General features: G+C 48.3%; 1 protein-coding gene across 2 annotated transcripts in view; it reads left to right on the top strand.

Moving 5' to 3' along the window:
* LRRC20 (leucine rich repeat containing 20) overlaps positions 1 to 14846 on the top strand; it is a 114256-nt gene that overhangs the window by 86837 nt on the left and 12573 nt on the right. For both annotated transcript variants that reach the window (XM_038744067.1, XM_038744066.1), the window contains one exon: positions 3738 to 3905. In XM_038744067.1, coding sequence (XP_038599995.1) covers positions 3738 to 3905 — 168 coding nt within the window. The remainder of the gene's footprint in view (positions 1 to 3737; positions 3906 to 14846) is intronic.

The following is a 14846-nucleotide window of genomic DNA, read 5'->3' as shown; positions in this document are numbered from 1 at the left end:
CCAAGAGAGAAGCAGCATGGCTCAGTGGAAAGAGCCCGGGCTTGGGAGTCAGAGGTCATGGGTTCTAATCCCGGCTCTGCCACATGTCTGCTGTGTGACCTTGGGCAAGTCACTTAACTTTTCTGAACCTCAGTTCCCTCATGTGTAAAATGAGGATTAAGACGGTGAGCCCCATGTGGGACAACCTGATCACCTTGTATCCCCCCAGCGCTTAGAACAGTGCTTTGCACATAGTAAGCGCTTAACGAATGCCATTATTATTATTATTATCATTATTATCCAGCAGAACCTGCCATGCCCAGGCTGCTGTTAGAAACCGAGATGAGCGGCAGCCTTTTGGGCCCCCCTCCCTGCCCCACACCCCCAGATCTTCTGCTGCGCGCGGCTGGGGATGCACAACGCTCGATGAAGTGGGGCCTCCGTCCCTCTTGTCGGACCAAAGAGGAGATCGTCGTTCTCAGCCGGCTCGCGGACCGCCGTCCTGATTAGCTGAGGGTCCTTGAGAATGCCGCTCTCGAGGAATCTTGTCTTCCCGATGGGACCCGGCTGGACCACAGAGGGGTGGCCCCGGGCTCCGGAGCACCAGAAGCGCTCATTTCATTCATACATTCATTCAATCGTATTTATTGAGCGCTTACTGTGTGCAGAGCACTGTACTAAGTGCTTGGGAAGTACAAGTTGGCAACATATAGAGACAGTCCCTACCCAACAGTCTGCTTTTAGGGATGTGCTTATCTGCAGAGAGGACCCTCTCCTCCCGCCTTTCGCTCTCACCAGCTGAGCTGTGGCCTCTGACACACCCCTCATAATGTGGCTCACTTGGAGTCTGTCTCCACTGGCCTCAAGCCACTCTAGCTCTCATTCAGTCGTATTTATTCAGTCGCATTTATTGAGTGCTAACTGTGTACAGAGGGCTGTACTAAGTGCTTGGGAGAGTACAATAATAATAATAATAATGGCATTTATTAAGCGCTTACTATGTGCAAAGCACTGTTCTAAGCTCTGGGGAGGTTACGAGGTGATCAGGCCGTCCCACCGGGGGCTCACAGTCTTAGTCCCTGATTTACAGAGGAGGTAATTGAGGCCCAGAGAAGTTAAGTGACTTGCCCAAAGTCACACAGCTGACAGTTGGCGGATCCGGCATTTGAACCTCTGACTCCAAAGCCCGGGCTCTTTCCACTGAGCCACGCTGCTCACATTCCCTGACCACAACGAGTTTTCAGTCTAGAGAGCAGGAGCTGGATGTACATTTGTACATATTTATTACTCTATTTTATTTGTACATATTTATTCTATTTTATTTGGTTAATATGTTTTGTTTTGTTGTCTGTCTCCCCCTTCTTGTGAGCCCGCTGTTAGGTAGGGACCGTCTCTATATGTTGCCGACTTGTACTTCCCAAGCGCTTAGTACAGTGCTCTGCACACAGTAAGCGCTCAATAAATACGAATGAATGAATGAATGAATGGATGTGGCCCACAAGGGGAGGAGGGGAAGGGGAAGGAGAAGGGGGAACAGGAGGAGGAGGATGATGATGATGATGATGTGTCTGGCCTGGGCTGTTAGGCCTCACTGCCACTTTTGTGAATGCACAGAAAAGCACAGATGGGATTTCAGAGCCAGTGATGGAGGGTGAGAGGAAGAAGCCACTCTGGGGGGAGACCCTTCCTGGGGGCTACCCCATGGGGAGCCCCAGGACCCTGAGACCCAGGCCCAACTCCAACATAGTCTAAAGGGGCTCAAACTATCAGCCGGTGGGTGCGTGCTACAGCCTGGGCACCACCGTGGGCTTAATGGGGCAGACCTGCCAGCCTCAGTGGACCCCATACCCACCACGCCACCAGCCCGACTCGGTCCCATCATTGCTCTTTGGCTCAGTCTGACCAGACTGAGGCTCTTGGGCTAGCCAGGTCAGGCAGGTCCCATCACCTGGGAAAGGTTGAGGGGATGCCAACGGTGGTGGTGGTAGTGGAGGCCATTGCCTTGCCCTGCCCAGCCATTTTTACCCTCACCATTCATTCATTCAGTTGTATTTATTGAGCATTTACTGTGTGCAGAGCACTGGACTAAGCGCTTGGGAAGTACAAATCGGCAACATATAGAGACGGTCCCTACCCAACAATGGGCTCACTGTCTAGAAGGGCGCGACAGACAACAAAACAAAACAAGTAGACAGGTGTCAATATCATCAGAATAAATAGAGTTATAGCTATATACACATCATTAATAAAATATAGTAAATATGTACAAATAAAATAGGGTAATAAATATGTACACATATATGGCGATATATAAAATGCAAATATAGGGCAATGGGTGTGGCAGACCTAACACGCGTGGAGGCAGACGGCAACAGATGGGGAGGAGAGGTGGAGGAGGAGAGGAAAAAGGGGGGGTTTAGTCTTGGAAGACCTCCTGGAGGAGGTGAGCTCTCAGTAGGGCTTTGAAGGGAGGAAGAGAGCTAGTTTGGTGGATGTGTGGAGGGAGGGCATACCAGGCCAGAGGAAGGACGTGGGCCAGGGGTCGATGGCAGGATAGGTGAGAACGAGGCACAGTGAGAAGATTAGCGGCAGCAGAGGAGCAGACTGTGCGGGCCTGGGCCGTAGAAGAAGAGAAGAGGGGGTGAGGTAGGAGGGGGTGAGGTGATGGAGAGCCTTGAAGCCGAGAGTGAGTTTTTGCTTGATTTGAAGGTTGACAGGCCAACACTGGAGACTTTTGAGGAGGGGAGTGACATGCCCAGAGCGTTTCTGTACAAAGATAATCTGGGTGGCAGAGTGAAGTATAGACTGAAGCGGGGAGAAACAGGAGCATGGGAGATCAGAAAGGAGGCTGATGCAATAATCCATTTGGGATAGGATGAGAGATTGAACCAGCAAGCTAGTGGTTTGGATGGAGAGGAAAGGGCAGATCTTGGTGATGTTGTGGAGGTGAGACTAGCAGGCCTCAGTTTCCCTATCAGCAAAATATCCACTTGCTAAGCAGAGCTTGGGATGCAGATGCCAGAAATTATGGTCTCCGTGTCTCCCCACACCACGTGGAGCATGGTTAACTAGAAGGAAATCCAACAAACCCTGAGGGTTGTGTGGCGAGACTCTGGGAATTCTGGAGTGAACCTCGGGCCTAGCAGTCACCCCCATCCCATGGCCTTTCCTGCTTTGGCATTTACCTCGGTGATGAGTGGGCTTGATGGTTGGGAGGGGGCTTAGGAAGAAAATGAACCCAGCTTCAAGCTTTGATGAATTTGAAAGAAAACATACCCTGGCATTTCCTATGCCTCCAAACAGCGAGGAGCTATGACTCTAGGGATGAGGGCATGAGCTGAAAGCGTGATCCTTGATTACTGAGACCCGATCGGACTTTCCCAGAAGGGGTAGGGCCCAAGCCTCATGTCTGGACTTAATTCCCTGGGTCAGATGTGGAAGGGACTCCCATGGGTCCATCAGGGGTGCCGTCCGTGGGACCCCAGTTTACTCCCATCACCACAGCAAGGGCTGGGGAGGGGGCGGCCCAGAGAAGGCCTCTGGCTGCTCTTGGCCTCGGGGAATAAATAGTAGCTGTGTCACCTCCGTTGGCAGGAACATTCATTTGTTAGCAGTCCCAGCAGTCCGGGGAGTTTCCCTACTCATCTGTAGTCCCAAGAAGCATCCGGAGCTTCATCAGTTTTCCCCGTCCCTCAGTCCTCCCTTTCCCCTTCCCTGGTTCCTTGACTCTTTATTCCTGTTTTGACCCTGAATCCCAGAGCTCCGCCTGGAAGGGAACTATCTGCATCATCTGCCTGACGAGGTCAGGACCTTGCTGCACCTTCAGGCCATCGACCTGTCCAGGAACAAGTTCCGCGACTTCCCCGAGCAGCTCACGGCCCTGCAGGCTCTAGAAACGATCAACCTGGAGGAGAACGAGATCATCGGTAAGTCTTTCATTTCCATTCCGTGGTCCCCCATGGCCTGATACAGGGCTCTGAATGCACCAGGATTTTAGCACTGTGCCCTGAACACTCAGTACAGTGCCTTGTAGACAGAAGGTATTTGGCACAGCATCTTGCACAAAGTAGGTACTCCATATTTTGCCCTGCAAACAGTAATAATAATAATGATGGAATTTGTTAAGCGCTTACTACATGCAAAGTACTGTTCTAAGCACTGGAGCACTGTTCTAAGTGCTGGACAGTAGGTACTCAATACAGTGTCTTGTGAACAGAAGAAATTTGGCCCAGTGTCCTGCACATGGTATGTGTTCAGTGTCCTGCACATGGTAATAATAGTAATAATAATGGCATTTATTAAGCACTTACTATGTCCAAAGCACTGTTCTAAGCACTGGGCAGGTTACAAGGTGATCAGGTTGTCCCACGGGGGGCTCACGGTCTTAATCCCCATTTTACAGACAAGGGAACTGAGGCACAGAGAAGTTAAGTGGCTTGCCCAAAGTCACACAGCTGACAATTGGCGGAGCCGGGATTTGAACCCATGACCTCTAACTCCAAATCAATCAATCATTTGTATTTATTGAGCGCTTACTGTGTGCAGAGCACTGTACTAAGCACTTGGGAAGTACAAGTTGGCAACATATAGAGACAGTCCCTACCCAACAGTGGGCTCACAGTCTAGAAGAATAATAATGTTGGTATTTGTTAAGCGCCTACTATGTGCAAAGCACTGTTCTAAGCGCTGGGGGGAACACAAGGAGATGAGGTTGTCCCATGTGGGGCTCACAGTCTTAATCCCCATTTTACAGATGAGGGAACTGAGGCACAGAGAAGTGAAGTGACTCGCCCAAGGTCACACAGCAGACATGTGGGGGAGGTGGGATTCGAACCCATGACCTCTGACTCCCAAGCCCGTGCTCTTTCCGCTGAGCCACGCAGCTTCACAATCAGTAGGTAGTCTGATAGGCCATCAGTATACTGTCAATTGATATTGCTACTCTTAGGACCAAGAGGTCCCTAAGAACCGAGGGGAGAGGGAAGGGTATGGGATAATGGTCAATGCTCTGCCTCCCTCTGCTCCCTCCCTCCCTCTCTCTCCCTCTCTCTCTCTCCTCCCTCTCTCTCTCTCCTCCCTGTCTCTCTCTCCTCTGCCTTCCCAGACTGCCAGTGAACTCCTGCTTCCATTCTTGCATCGTCCCCCCCATCCCCACCCTGGCTCCCAGTGAAGTGTGAGAGCTTCCACAAGGACTCAGACAAGATTGTCTTGGGGTTCTGCTCCTTTCCTCCCCCCACCACCCAAATGACCCGATCTCTCCTTCCCCATCTCAGCCTCCCTCAAAGGAAAGGAGCCATCAGAGACTTGTTGGATCTCAGGGCGCCTGCCAGCTGCCTCTTTTTTTTTTCTGGTATTTGTTAAGCGTTTACTTTGTGCCAAGCGCTGTCCTGATCCCTGGGGTAGATTCAAGCTAATCAGGTTGGACACCGTTCATGTCCCACATGGGGCTCACAGTCTTAATCCCTGTTTTACGGATGAGATAACGGAGGCACAGAGAAGTGAAGTCACTTGCCCAAGGTCACTCTCTCCACTAGACCACACTGCTTCTCTTCCGTGCCACTTCAGGTGATCTCTCCAGAATAAGCGAGAATACCTGACTATTCCTTGAACCCTGGAAATTATGTCGCTGGCTAGGGATGGGCAGTGTTCTGGAAACACCTCTTCTCACTCTTTGAAAACCTCCAGTGGTTGCCCGTCCATCTCCACATTGAACAGTATTTTCTTGCTGGTTAAGACATTCAGTCAGCTCTCCCCCCCTACATAATTTCACTCCTCTCCTATTATTCATTCAGTCATCCAATCGTATTTATTGAGTGCTTACTGTGTGCAGAGCACTGTACTAAGCACTTGGGAAGTACAAGTTGGCAACATATAGAGATGGTCCCTACCCAACAACGGGCTCACGGTCTAGAAGGGGGAGACTACTAATGGACTAATCTGAGTACCCCACCCACTGACTCCACCTGTGGAAGCGTTACAGTGAAAGGTTTTCCACGTCCTTCCAAATAGGAAAGGGCCAATTTGGCCTCTGGTGAACTGGTGGCAGAATCGGCTGCAGGGTCACCTCATAGGTTTCCCTTCAAACTCTCCCAGCCTCTTTTTTACCATGAAAGGCAAAACTGGCATATAATTTGCAAAATTCAGCAAGAGGCCAGCAAGCCCAAATAATTACTCACCTTCCCTTTGGTATATGTATAGATGGTGATTTAAATAAACTTAAAAAAAACCCCACACACTTTGCTCCTCTAACACCAGTCTACTTACTATGGTCCTTACTATGGTTCATATTCTTCCTCTAACCTAGAACTCCCTCCCACTTTGTATCCGACAGACCACCACTTTCCCCATCTTCAAAGCCCATATCTTCTCCAAGAAGCCTTCTCTAACTAACCTCTCATCTCCTCACCCTATTCTCACTCTCTTTTGCATTACCTACGCTCTCAGATCTGTACCCCTTTAGCACTTTGATACTCACCCCACCATTGGTCCCCCAGGACTTCTGAACATATCATTATACTCTGCCATCTCCCCTACTGGTAATTGATTTTAGACTCTAAGCTCCTTGTGGGCAGGGCTCGTGTCTACCAACTTTATTGTAGCGTACTCTCCCAAGCGCTTAGTAAGTGCTTGGCGCACAGTAAGCACTCAGTAAATACTGTTGGTTAAAAGAATAGCAAGAAGGGGGCAGCTGAGAGTGCCTCCATTTAAAAGATGGAAAGACTGCAGTTCAGAAAGGTGAGGGGCCATCTCCCGATAGAGAGGATTTTTGTCTGATTTTCAGCTGGACCGGTCCCTGTCTGATACCTTTACGGCACGGGCTGCCTTCACTCGTTCATTCATTCATTCAGTTGTATTTATTGAGCGCTTATTGTGTACAATATGACAATATTGAGTACGATATAACAATAAAAAGACACATTTCCTGCCCATGACAAGCTCATGTCCAGAATTTATGTCCAGTCAGCACTCAGCTTCCCTCTGCCTCAGGAGTTCTATGGCTCTGAAGTGGAGCCTGTACATCCAGGGCCCTGGGAGGGAAACACAGGAACTCCGGAGCCCAGGGGAAGGTCAGGGGTCCACAGGGACACAAGCCCTAGGTTCTTCCACTTTCCACGTTATTTGAAGACTAGGGAGCAAATGAGTTTTCCAAGGGAGTGGGGGCAGATGGCTAAAAGAACTCTAAGGCTACCGTGGACTGTCCCTTCCCTACTGTGATCTTGCCGAGACTTGGCCAGAACTCAAGAATCATTCATTCCTTCATTCATTCAACCGTATTTATTGAGTGCTTACTGTGTGCAGAGCACTGTACTAAGTGCTTGTGGAGATGGGCAGATGTGCGAGACAGCTAGCTGCCAGTCAGTAAAAGTGATGGGGTACTCACTTCACAGCCAGAGCCTGCCACCTCACGCCACTGGCAGTTCCCTCAAAGTGGCTTCCTCGGGGCCAGGAACGGCAAACCTCCCCGAGAAAGGGGCTGAAAATCATCAGGTTCTACACAACTGCAACCCCAAACCCAAAGGCAGAATCCACTTCTCCCTCCTATTTCACTAGGAGCCCCATGTGTGACAGGGACTGTATCCATCCTGATTAACTTGTATCTACCCCATTGCTTACAACAGTGTTTGACATGCGGTAAGCACTTAACAATACCTTATAAAAATCCACTTATACTCCTTGGGGCAATTGCTCCCGGTCTAGCCTTTTGTGCTCAGTCACTAGGCCGTTGTCGACACTATCGGCGATCTCTTCCTTTCAAAGGCTGAGGATGAGCCAAACACCTGCCCTATACCCTCTCTCGGGACCCAAAATACTGTAGATTCTGATCTTCAAAACTGGATCTGGGGATTCTGAAGGAATAATTCTGGGTCTGAGCCTCAGGGCTCAAATGTATTTGCATCACTTTGCATCCCAAAAGCACGCGGGTTTAGCAAGAGACGTGGCCAGGGCGGCCACCTTGGAATTGGGGCAGGAGGTTCCATAAAGATGTTTGGAGCTCTTTTCCCCTCAAGGCCCATGACGCTTCTTTCTCTAAACTTCATTCCCATTCAATTCATTCATTCAATCGTATTTATTGAGCGCTTACTGTGTGCAGAGCACCGGACTACGCGCTTGGGAAGTACAAATCGGCAACATATAGAGACGGTCCCTACCCAACAGCGGGCTCACAGTCTAGAAGGGGGAGACAGACAACAAAACAAAACAAGTAGACAGGTGTCAATACCATCAGAATAAATAGAGTTATAACTATATACACATCTTTAATAAAATAAATGGAGTAATAGATATGTACAAATATACACAAGTGCTGTGGGGAGGGGAAAGGGGTAGGGTAGAGCTATGATTCTCTTTATTCTGATGGTTTTGACACATGTCTACATGTTTTGTTTTGTTGTCTGTCTCCCCCTTCTAGACTGGGAGCCTGTTGTTGGGTAGGGACTGTCTCTATATGTTGCCAACTTGTACTTCCCAAGCGCTTAGTACAGTGCTCTGCACACGGTAAGCGCTCAATAAATATGACTGAATGAATGAATGAAGTAAAGGGAGGAAGGGGGGAAATGAGGAGGGGAGGAGGAGGAGGAGAGGAAAAAAGCTGGGGGCTCAATCTGGGACCGTGGGGTTAGGAGCCCCACGCTCTCCCTTTCCCCCGGGGTCGGGGGGGGTCTCCACCCATGTGAACTCTGGGGAGGGGAGCCCCATGCTCTTTCTTTCTTTTCCCTCCCCCTAAGCTGGGTTCCAAACACATAAGCCCCAAGATATTGGGAATGAAAGCAGCCAGTGACCATCACAATTCACTCAGCTGCAGTGCAAATCATTCAATCAGTTGATGGTATTTATCGAGCTCTCACTGTGGGCAGAGCACTGTACTAAGCCCTTGGGGGGAGTGCAATATAACAGATTTGGTAGATAGGGTCCCTGCCCACAAGCAACTTACAGTCTATAGGGAGCTTACAGCCAAAGACCCATAGCTTCTACTGTGCCTTTCCCAGGAGCCGAGCTGCTCCCCGTGGCTCCCCACTGATTCTCGGTGCTTTTCCGAGGACTGCAGTGAGCCAAGCTGTGGAGAAAGGAGGCCCATCGGCTGACACTCGTTCCCTCTCATCAAATCAAACAAACACAACCAGGGTTGGGAAGACCAAATGTGAGCCAGCCGGAGCCCTCTCAAGCATCCCAATTATTTAGGCTGCTTTTCCTTCTGAAAGCCAATTAGAGACCTGGGCTCCAGTTTGAATAGCCGTGTAAGAGAGAAGTGTGTTATGAAAGGTGAGGTAGCAGGAGGAGATGGTGGTAATTATTGAGAATAAAGGAGTGCAGGAGTATAATAACCCCAATTATGGAAATAACTTCCCCGAGTGTGGTGTTGTTGCTAGCCTCGTACAGGATCGCTTAGGAATAATTACAACCAAGAATTTCCATCACCTCCAGATTCTTTTTTAGTCCTACCGCCAGACCAGAACATTAAAAAAAAAACCCTTAAACCACATAAGCAACCTTGCTGCCTCATGTTTACAATTTTTTAAGGTATTTGTTAATCATTTACTGTGTTCCAGGCACCGTACCAAATGCCGTGGTAGATACAAGCTAATAAGGTTGGACACAGTGTGTATTCCAAATGGGACTCAAAGCCTTAATCCCCATTTTACAGATGAGGTAACTGAGGCACAGAGAAGTTAAGTGACTTGCCCAAGATCACACAGCAGACAAATGGCAGAGCCAGGATTAGAGCGTTGGTTCTGAATCCCAGGCTCCTGCGAAACACTAGCCCTCCGTGCTTCTTCGTGAAAAACCAGCAAATAAATAGTTCTGAAAGGTGCACACCCAAACTAATGAGAATTAATCGAGCTGCCCTTCCCCAATCTTGTTCCTTAAGGTTGAGGATTTGCCTGGATTCCTTAGAATACCCAGTTCAGAATGCCTAGTCCCGGCTCTGCCAATTGTCGGCTGTGTGACTTTGGGCAAGTCACTTTACTTCTCTGTGCCTCAGTTACCTCATCTGTAAAATGGGGATTAGGACTGTGAGCCCCCCGTGGGACAACCTGATCACCTTGTAACCACCCCAGCGCTTAGAACAGTGCTTTGCATATAGTAAGTGCTTAATAAATGCCATTATTATTATTATTATTAAGTAGGACTTCAATTGCCCATGGGCTTGTGTGGAACTCCAGGGACGCCTCTGGAACCACAGAATCCCCAGGCATCGAAGAGGCCAATGGGTCTTTCTCCTGCCTCCAGCCAGGATCCCACTTAGCCTTTGAGTCTTCTACTTCAGGAGATTTTATAGACCCACTCCTAACTACCCTCTTTGACAGGGAGTTTCTCCTTCTGTTTCGACCACTAGACATCTCCATGGTCGGAACGAGTACGACTGAAGATGAACAGAAAAAGGCCTCAGCTAGGGTGGCTGACTGACAGCTTGCAAATTGGACTTTGAAATTCTGAGACTATTTCACTCTCCACACACGGAGACACTTCTGCCCTTTTTTAAAATAGTATTTATTAAACACTAGGTACTGAGTGCTGCGGTAGAGAAAAGCTAATCAGGTGGGACACAGCCCATGTCCCAAGTGGTGCTCACAGTCTTAACCTCCATTTTTACAGATGAGGTCACTGAAGCTCATAGAAGTTAAGTGTCTTGTCCAAGGTCACAGTTTTAGACTGTGAGCCCACTGTTGGGTAGGGACTGTCTCTATATGTTGCCAATTTGTACTTCCCGAGCGCTTAGTACAGTGCTCTGCACATAGTAAGCGCTCAATAAATATGATTGATTGATTGATTGATTGATTGTCCAAGGTCACACTGCAGACAAGTGGCAGGGCTGGATTTAGAATTCCGAGGCCCACGCTCTTCCCACTAGCTCGCACTGCTTCTCATGTCCTGCTGCTTGTTTTCACTACGAGTCATTAGGGAATTAGGGAGCTGCCATCTGACTGTGGGATTGGAAGGAACGATTTGTAGGGAACAGATGAATGCTACATTGTGAGTTTTGCAAGACTCAAACTCTGCGTTATAGGAGAATTGGGTGTAATACAGGAAAAAAACCTTGGATTTCTAGAACTCCTTCTTGTCCCAAGAACTCCAAAACCCTTTTGTAATAGTAATAATAACTGTGGTATCTGTTAAAGGTTGACAATGGGCCAAGCTGTGTACTAAGCGCTGAGGTGGGATACAAGCTATCTGTCATCACATTTTCTCCCTGACCATTACTCCTGTGACAGAGAGCTGGCTGGGCATTAGGAATCCCATTTTACAGATGAAGAAATTGAGCCCCAGGGAGAGGACATGACTTTTTCAAGATCGCAGGTCTATAAACTAGAACTCATGACTAGGACCCTAGTCAGCTAACACCACATTTCCGGTGTTCATTTAAAATCACGTCTCAATCAATCAGTGGTATTTACTGAGTGCTCACTATGTGCAAAGCACTATACTAAGCGCTTGGGAAAGTACAATGCAATAAAATTTAAAGAAAACTGTCCTGCTCATAACAATCTCCTCTAAGATCCCTTTCCCAAAAACCCTCATTTTCCCCTATTCTCTCTCCATTCTGTCACCCTTTTACTTGTTTTTGTCCCCTCTAAGCACTTGATATTCACTCACCCTCAGCCCCACAGCGCTTATGAACATATCCATAATTTATTTTCACGTTCATTCATTCATTCATCCATTCAATCGTATTTATTGAGCGCTTACTGTGTGCAGAGCACTGTACTAAGCGCTTGGGAAGTACAAGTTGGCAATATATAGAGACGGTCCCTACCCAACAGTGGGCTCACAGTCTAGAAGGGGGAGACAGAGAACAAAACAAAACATATTAACAAAATAAAATAAATAGAATAAATATGTACAAATAAAATAAATAAATAATGTCTATTACTAATAGAGTCTATTACTAATAGAGTCATGTCTGACTCCCCTTTTAGACTGTAAGCTCCTAGAGGGCAGGGAACAAGTCTACCCACTCGGTTGTATGGTTCTCTCCCAAGTGCTTAGTATTCATTCATTCATTCAGTCGTATTTATTGAGCGCTTACTGTGTGCAGAGCACTGTACTAAGCGCTTGGGAAGTACAAGTTGGCAGCATATAGAGACGGTCCCTACCCAACAATGGGCTCACAGGCTAGAAGGGGGAGACAGACGGTAGACAGACTGTAGCATGTAGACAGGTGTCAAAATCATCTGTGAGCCCACTGTTGGGTAGGGACCGTCTCTATATGTTGCCAACTTGTACTTCCCAAGCACTTAGTACAGTGCTCTGCACACAGTAAGCACTCAATAAATACGATTGAATGAATGAATGAGTCAGAACAAATAGAATTATAACTATATGCACATCATTAACAAAATAAATAGAATAGTAAAGATGTACAAGTAAAATAGAGTAATAAATCTGTACAAATATTTACAGAGAAGCAGCGTGGCCCAGTGGAAAGAGCACAGGCTTTGGAGTCAGAGGTCATGGGTTCAGACCCCGGCTCTGCCACCTGTCTGCTGTGTGACCTTGGGCAAGTCACTTAACTTCTCTGTGCCTCAGTTCCCTCATCTGTAAAATGGAGATTAAGACTGTGAGCCCCATGTGGAACAACCTGATTACTTTGTATCTATCCCAGCGCTTAGAACAGTGCTTGGCACATAGTAAGTGCTTAACAAATACCACCATTATTATTATATACAGTGCTCTGCCTACAATAAGTGCTCAAGAATTACAATTAATTAATTGATTGCTAAGTGCTGACTGTGAGCTCATCGTGGGCACGGATTGTCACTCTTCATTGCCGTATTGTACTTTCCCAAGCTGTTAGTACAGTGCTCTGCACACAGTAAGTGCTCAATAAATACGACTGAATGAATGAATTGAAGGAATAAAAGATATGAGCTCAGACCCAGTCGCTTTCCCAAATGGGATTGACTATCCCATCCCTATCTTACAGAAGAGAAAACTGAGCAGAAGAGAAAACTGAGGCCCAGAGAAGTTAAGTGATTTGCCCAAAGTCACTCTGTAGGCCAGTGGTGGAACTTGGACTCAAATTTAAATCACCTATCTCCCAGTCCCAAGTTCTTTCTCCTAGGCCACACTGACTCCTAACCAGTCCTCTTCCTACTAAGTTGGGATGCAATGCCCCAAGATGGTACAAGGGCTGATGTCCCAAATTGGCCCCATCCGGAATGTAGGAAGGAAACGAAATCCTAACCTAACCAGGGAGATTGGTCCAGCTCCTCAGTGACCTTGTTCCCCTATCATCTGAGGTCCACCGCCTTCCTCGTCATGAGAGGCATAAGTTTGAATCCCTGGTGAGTCATCACATGGAGCCTCAGTTTCTCTGCCTTGTGAAGAATTTGGAGGAAAAGCCACTTTTGCTGCCAATCGCGCAACACCCCATTGACATTCTGTTGAGCATTGGAGGGCCTTCGGAGATGGCGACTCATTAGTCAGCCACTTTCTTGGGAATTGGAGGTTAGATGGCAATTTAAAAGCCAGTGACCTTGGAGAGCACAGTAGAAATCGGTCTGGAGGGTGAAGCATCTGCTAAATAAGCGACTTAAGTGAAGCCAAATGTCTCCTCTCCCGCTGACCACCCATTCCAAATTGCAGCTTGAGCTGACATTTCAGCTCCTGCCTGGTAGGTTGCGGGGAGTGGGATGGGGGTCCAAAGCAGAGAGAATTAAGTTTGGAAGGCCGCTCTGGAGAACAACAAACAAGCAGTCAAGCTGTTGACAGGAGCTCTCTTCCCTCTGAAGACAGGGAGAGAGATTAAAGTGGCGGCGAGGAACTGAGTTCATGCCACTCCAGCCCCTTCCTCCAGCCAAGCAGCGGGAATTTGATTTCAACCTCCTAGACAGTCTGAATTTGATAGGGCCCCAACAGTCTCCTTGGCCAAGCCTAGTGGACAGCCCCATTCCCAAGGGAGGAAAGAGGTAATGGAATCTTGGGAAGTGAGAGGCAAAAACCGAAGGTGAGAGGCACCGGTGTTGAGACCATGGGTTGAGTGGGACTAAATAGAGTTTGGTTTAGGTAATATCTCTCTGTTGGCTTCTGGCAACAAGCAGCGTGGCTCGGTGGAAAGAGCCCGGGCTTTGGAGTCAGAGGTCATGGGTTCGAATCCCAGCTCCGCCACATGTCTGCTGTGTGACCTTGGGCAAGTCACTTCACTTCTCGGAGCCTCAGTTACCTCATCTGTAAAATGGGGATGATGACTGTGAGCCCCACGCGGGACAACCTGATCACCTTGTATCCCCCCAGCGCTTAGAACAGTGCTTTGCACATAGGAAGCACTTAACAAATGCCATTATTATTAACAAGCTTACAGCTGGGGAATGATGAGTTGGGTTCTCCACTTCCTTCTCTGGCCTCCTGCAGTCTGGCCTTAAAACCGGCCCCTGCTTGTTCTGAAGGGGGGAATTATTGTCCCTAGGTCCAAGTGGGCCCTGGATCCTTCTCCACAGAGTAGTTGATTGAGCGGGGAGGGGGGAAAGGCTGGGCAGGCCTGGATGGGGTTAGGGGTTCGAGGACACCCCCAGTCCGTGCCTGTTTTTGCCCCTCCTGACCTGGGCTAGAGAGAAGCCGAAGAGCCTGGAATCTTTCTAGCCCAAGGCAGGAAGGTACACCCATTTACAGTCAGAGTGCATGCTGGCATAGTGGGGCCAGACTTCTTGGTTTTTGACCCCAAGATGATGGTAATAATGATAATAATAATAATTGTGGCATTTCTTAAGTGCTTACTAGGTGCCAGGCACTGTACTAAGTGCTGGGGTGGATACAAGCAAATCGGGTTGGACACAGTCTCAATCCCCATTTTGCAGATGAGGTAACTGAGGCCCAGAGAAGTGAAGTGACCTGCCCAGAGTCACACAGCAGGCAAGTGGTGGGGCCGG

The sequence above is a fragment of the Tachyglossus aculeatus genome, chromosome 3 (genome assembly GCF_015852505.1).
Source record: "Tachyglossus aculeatus isolate mTacAcu1 chromosome 3, mTacAcu1.pri, whole genome shotgun sequence".
Taxonomy (NCBI): Eukaryota; Metazoa; Chordata; class Mammalia; order Monotremata; family Tachyglossidae; genus Tachyglossus; species Tachyglossus aculeatus.
This window is presented reverse-complemented; position numbering and strand designations above follow the sequence as displayed.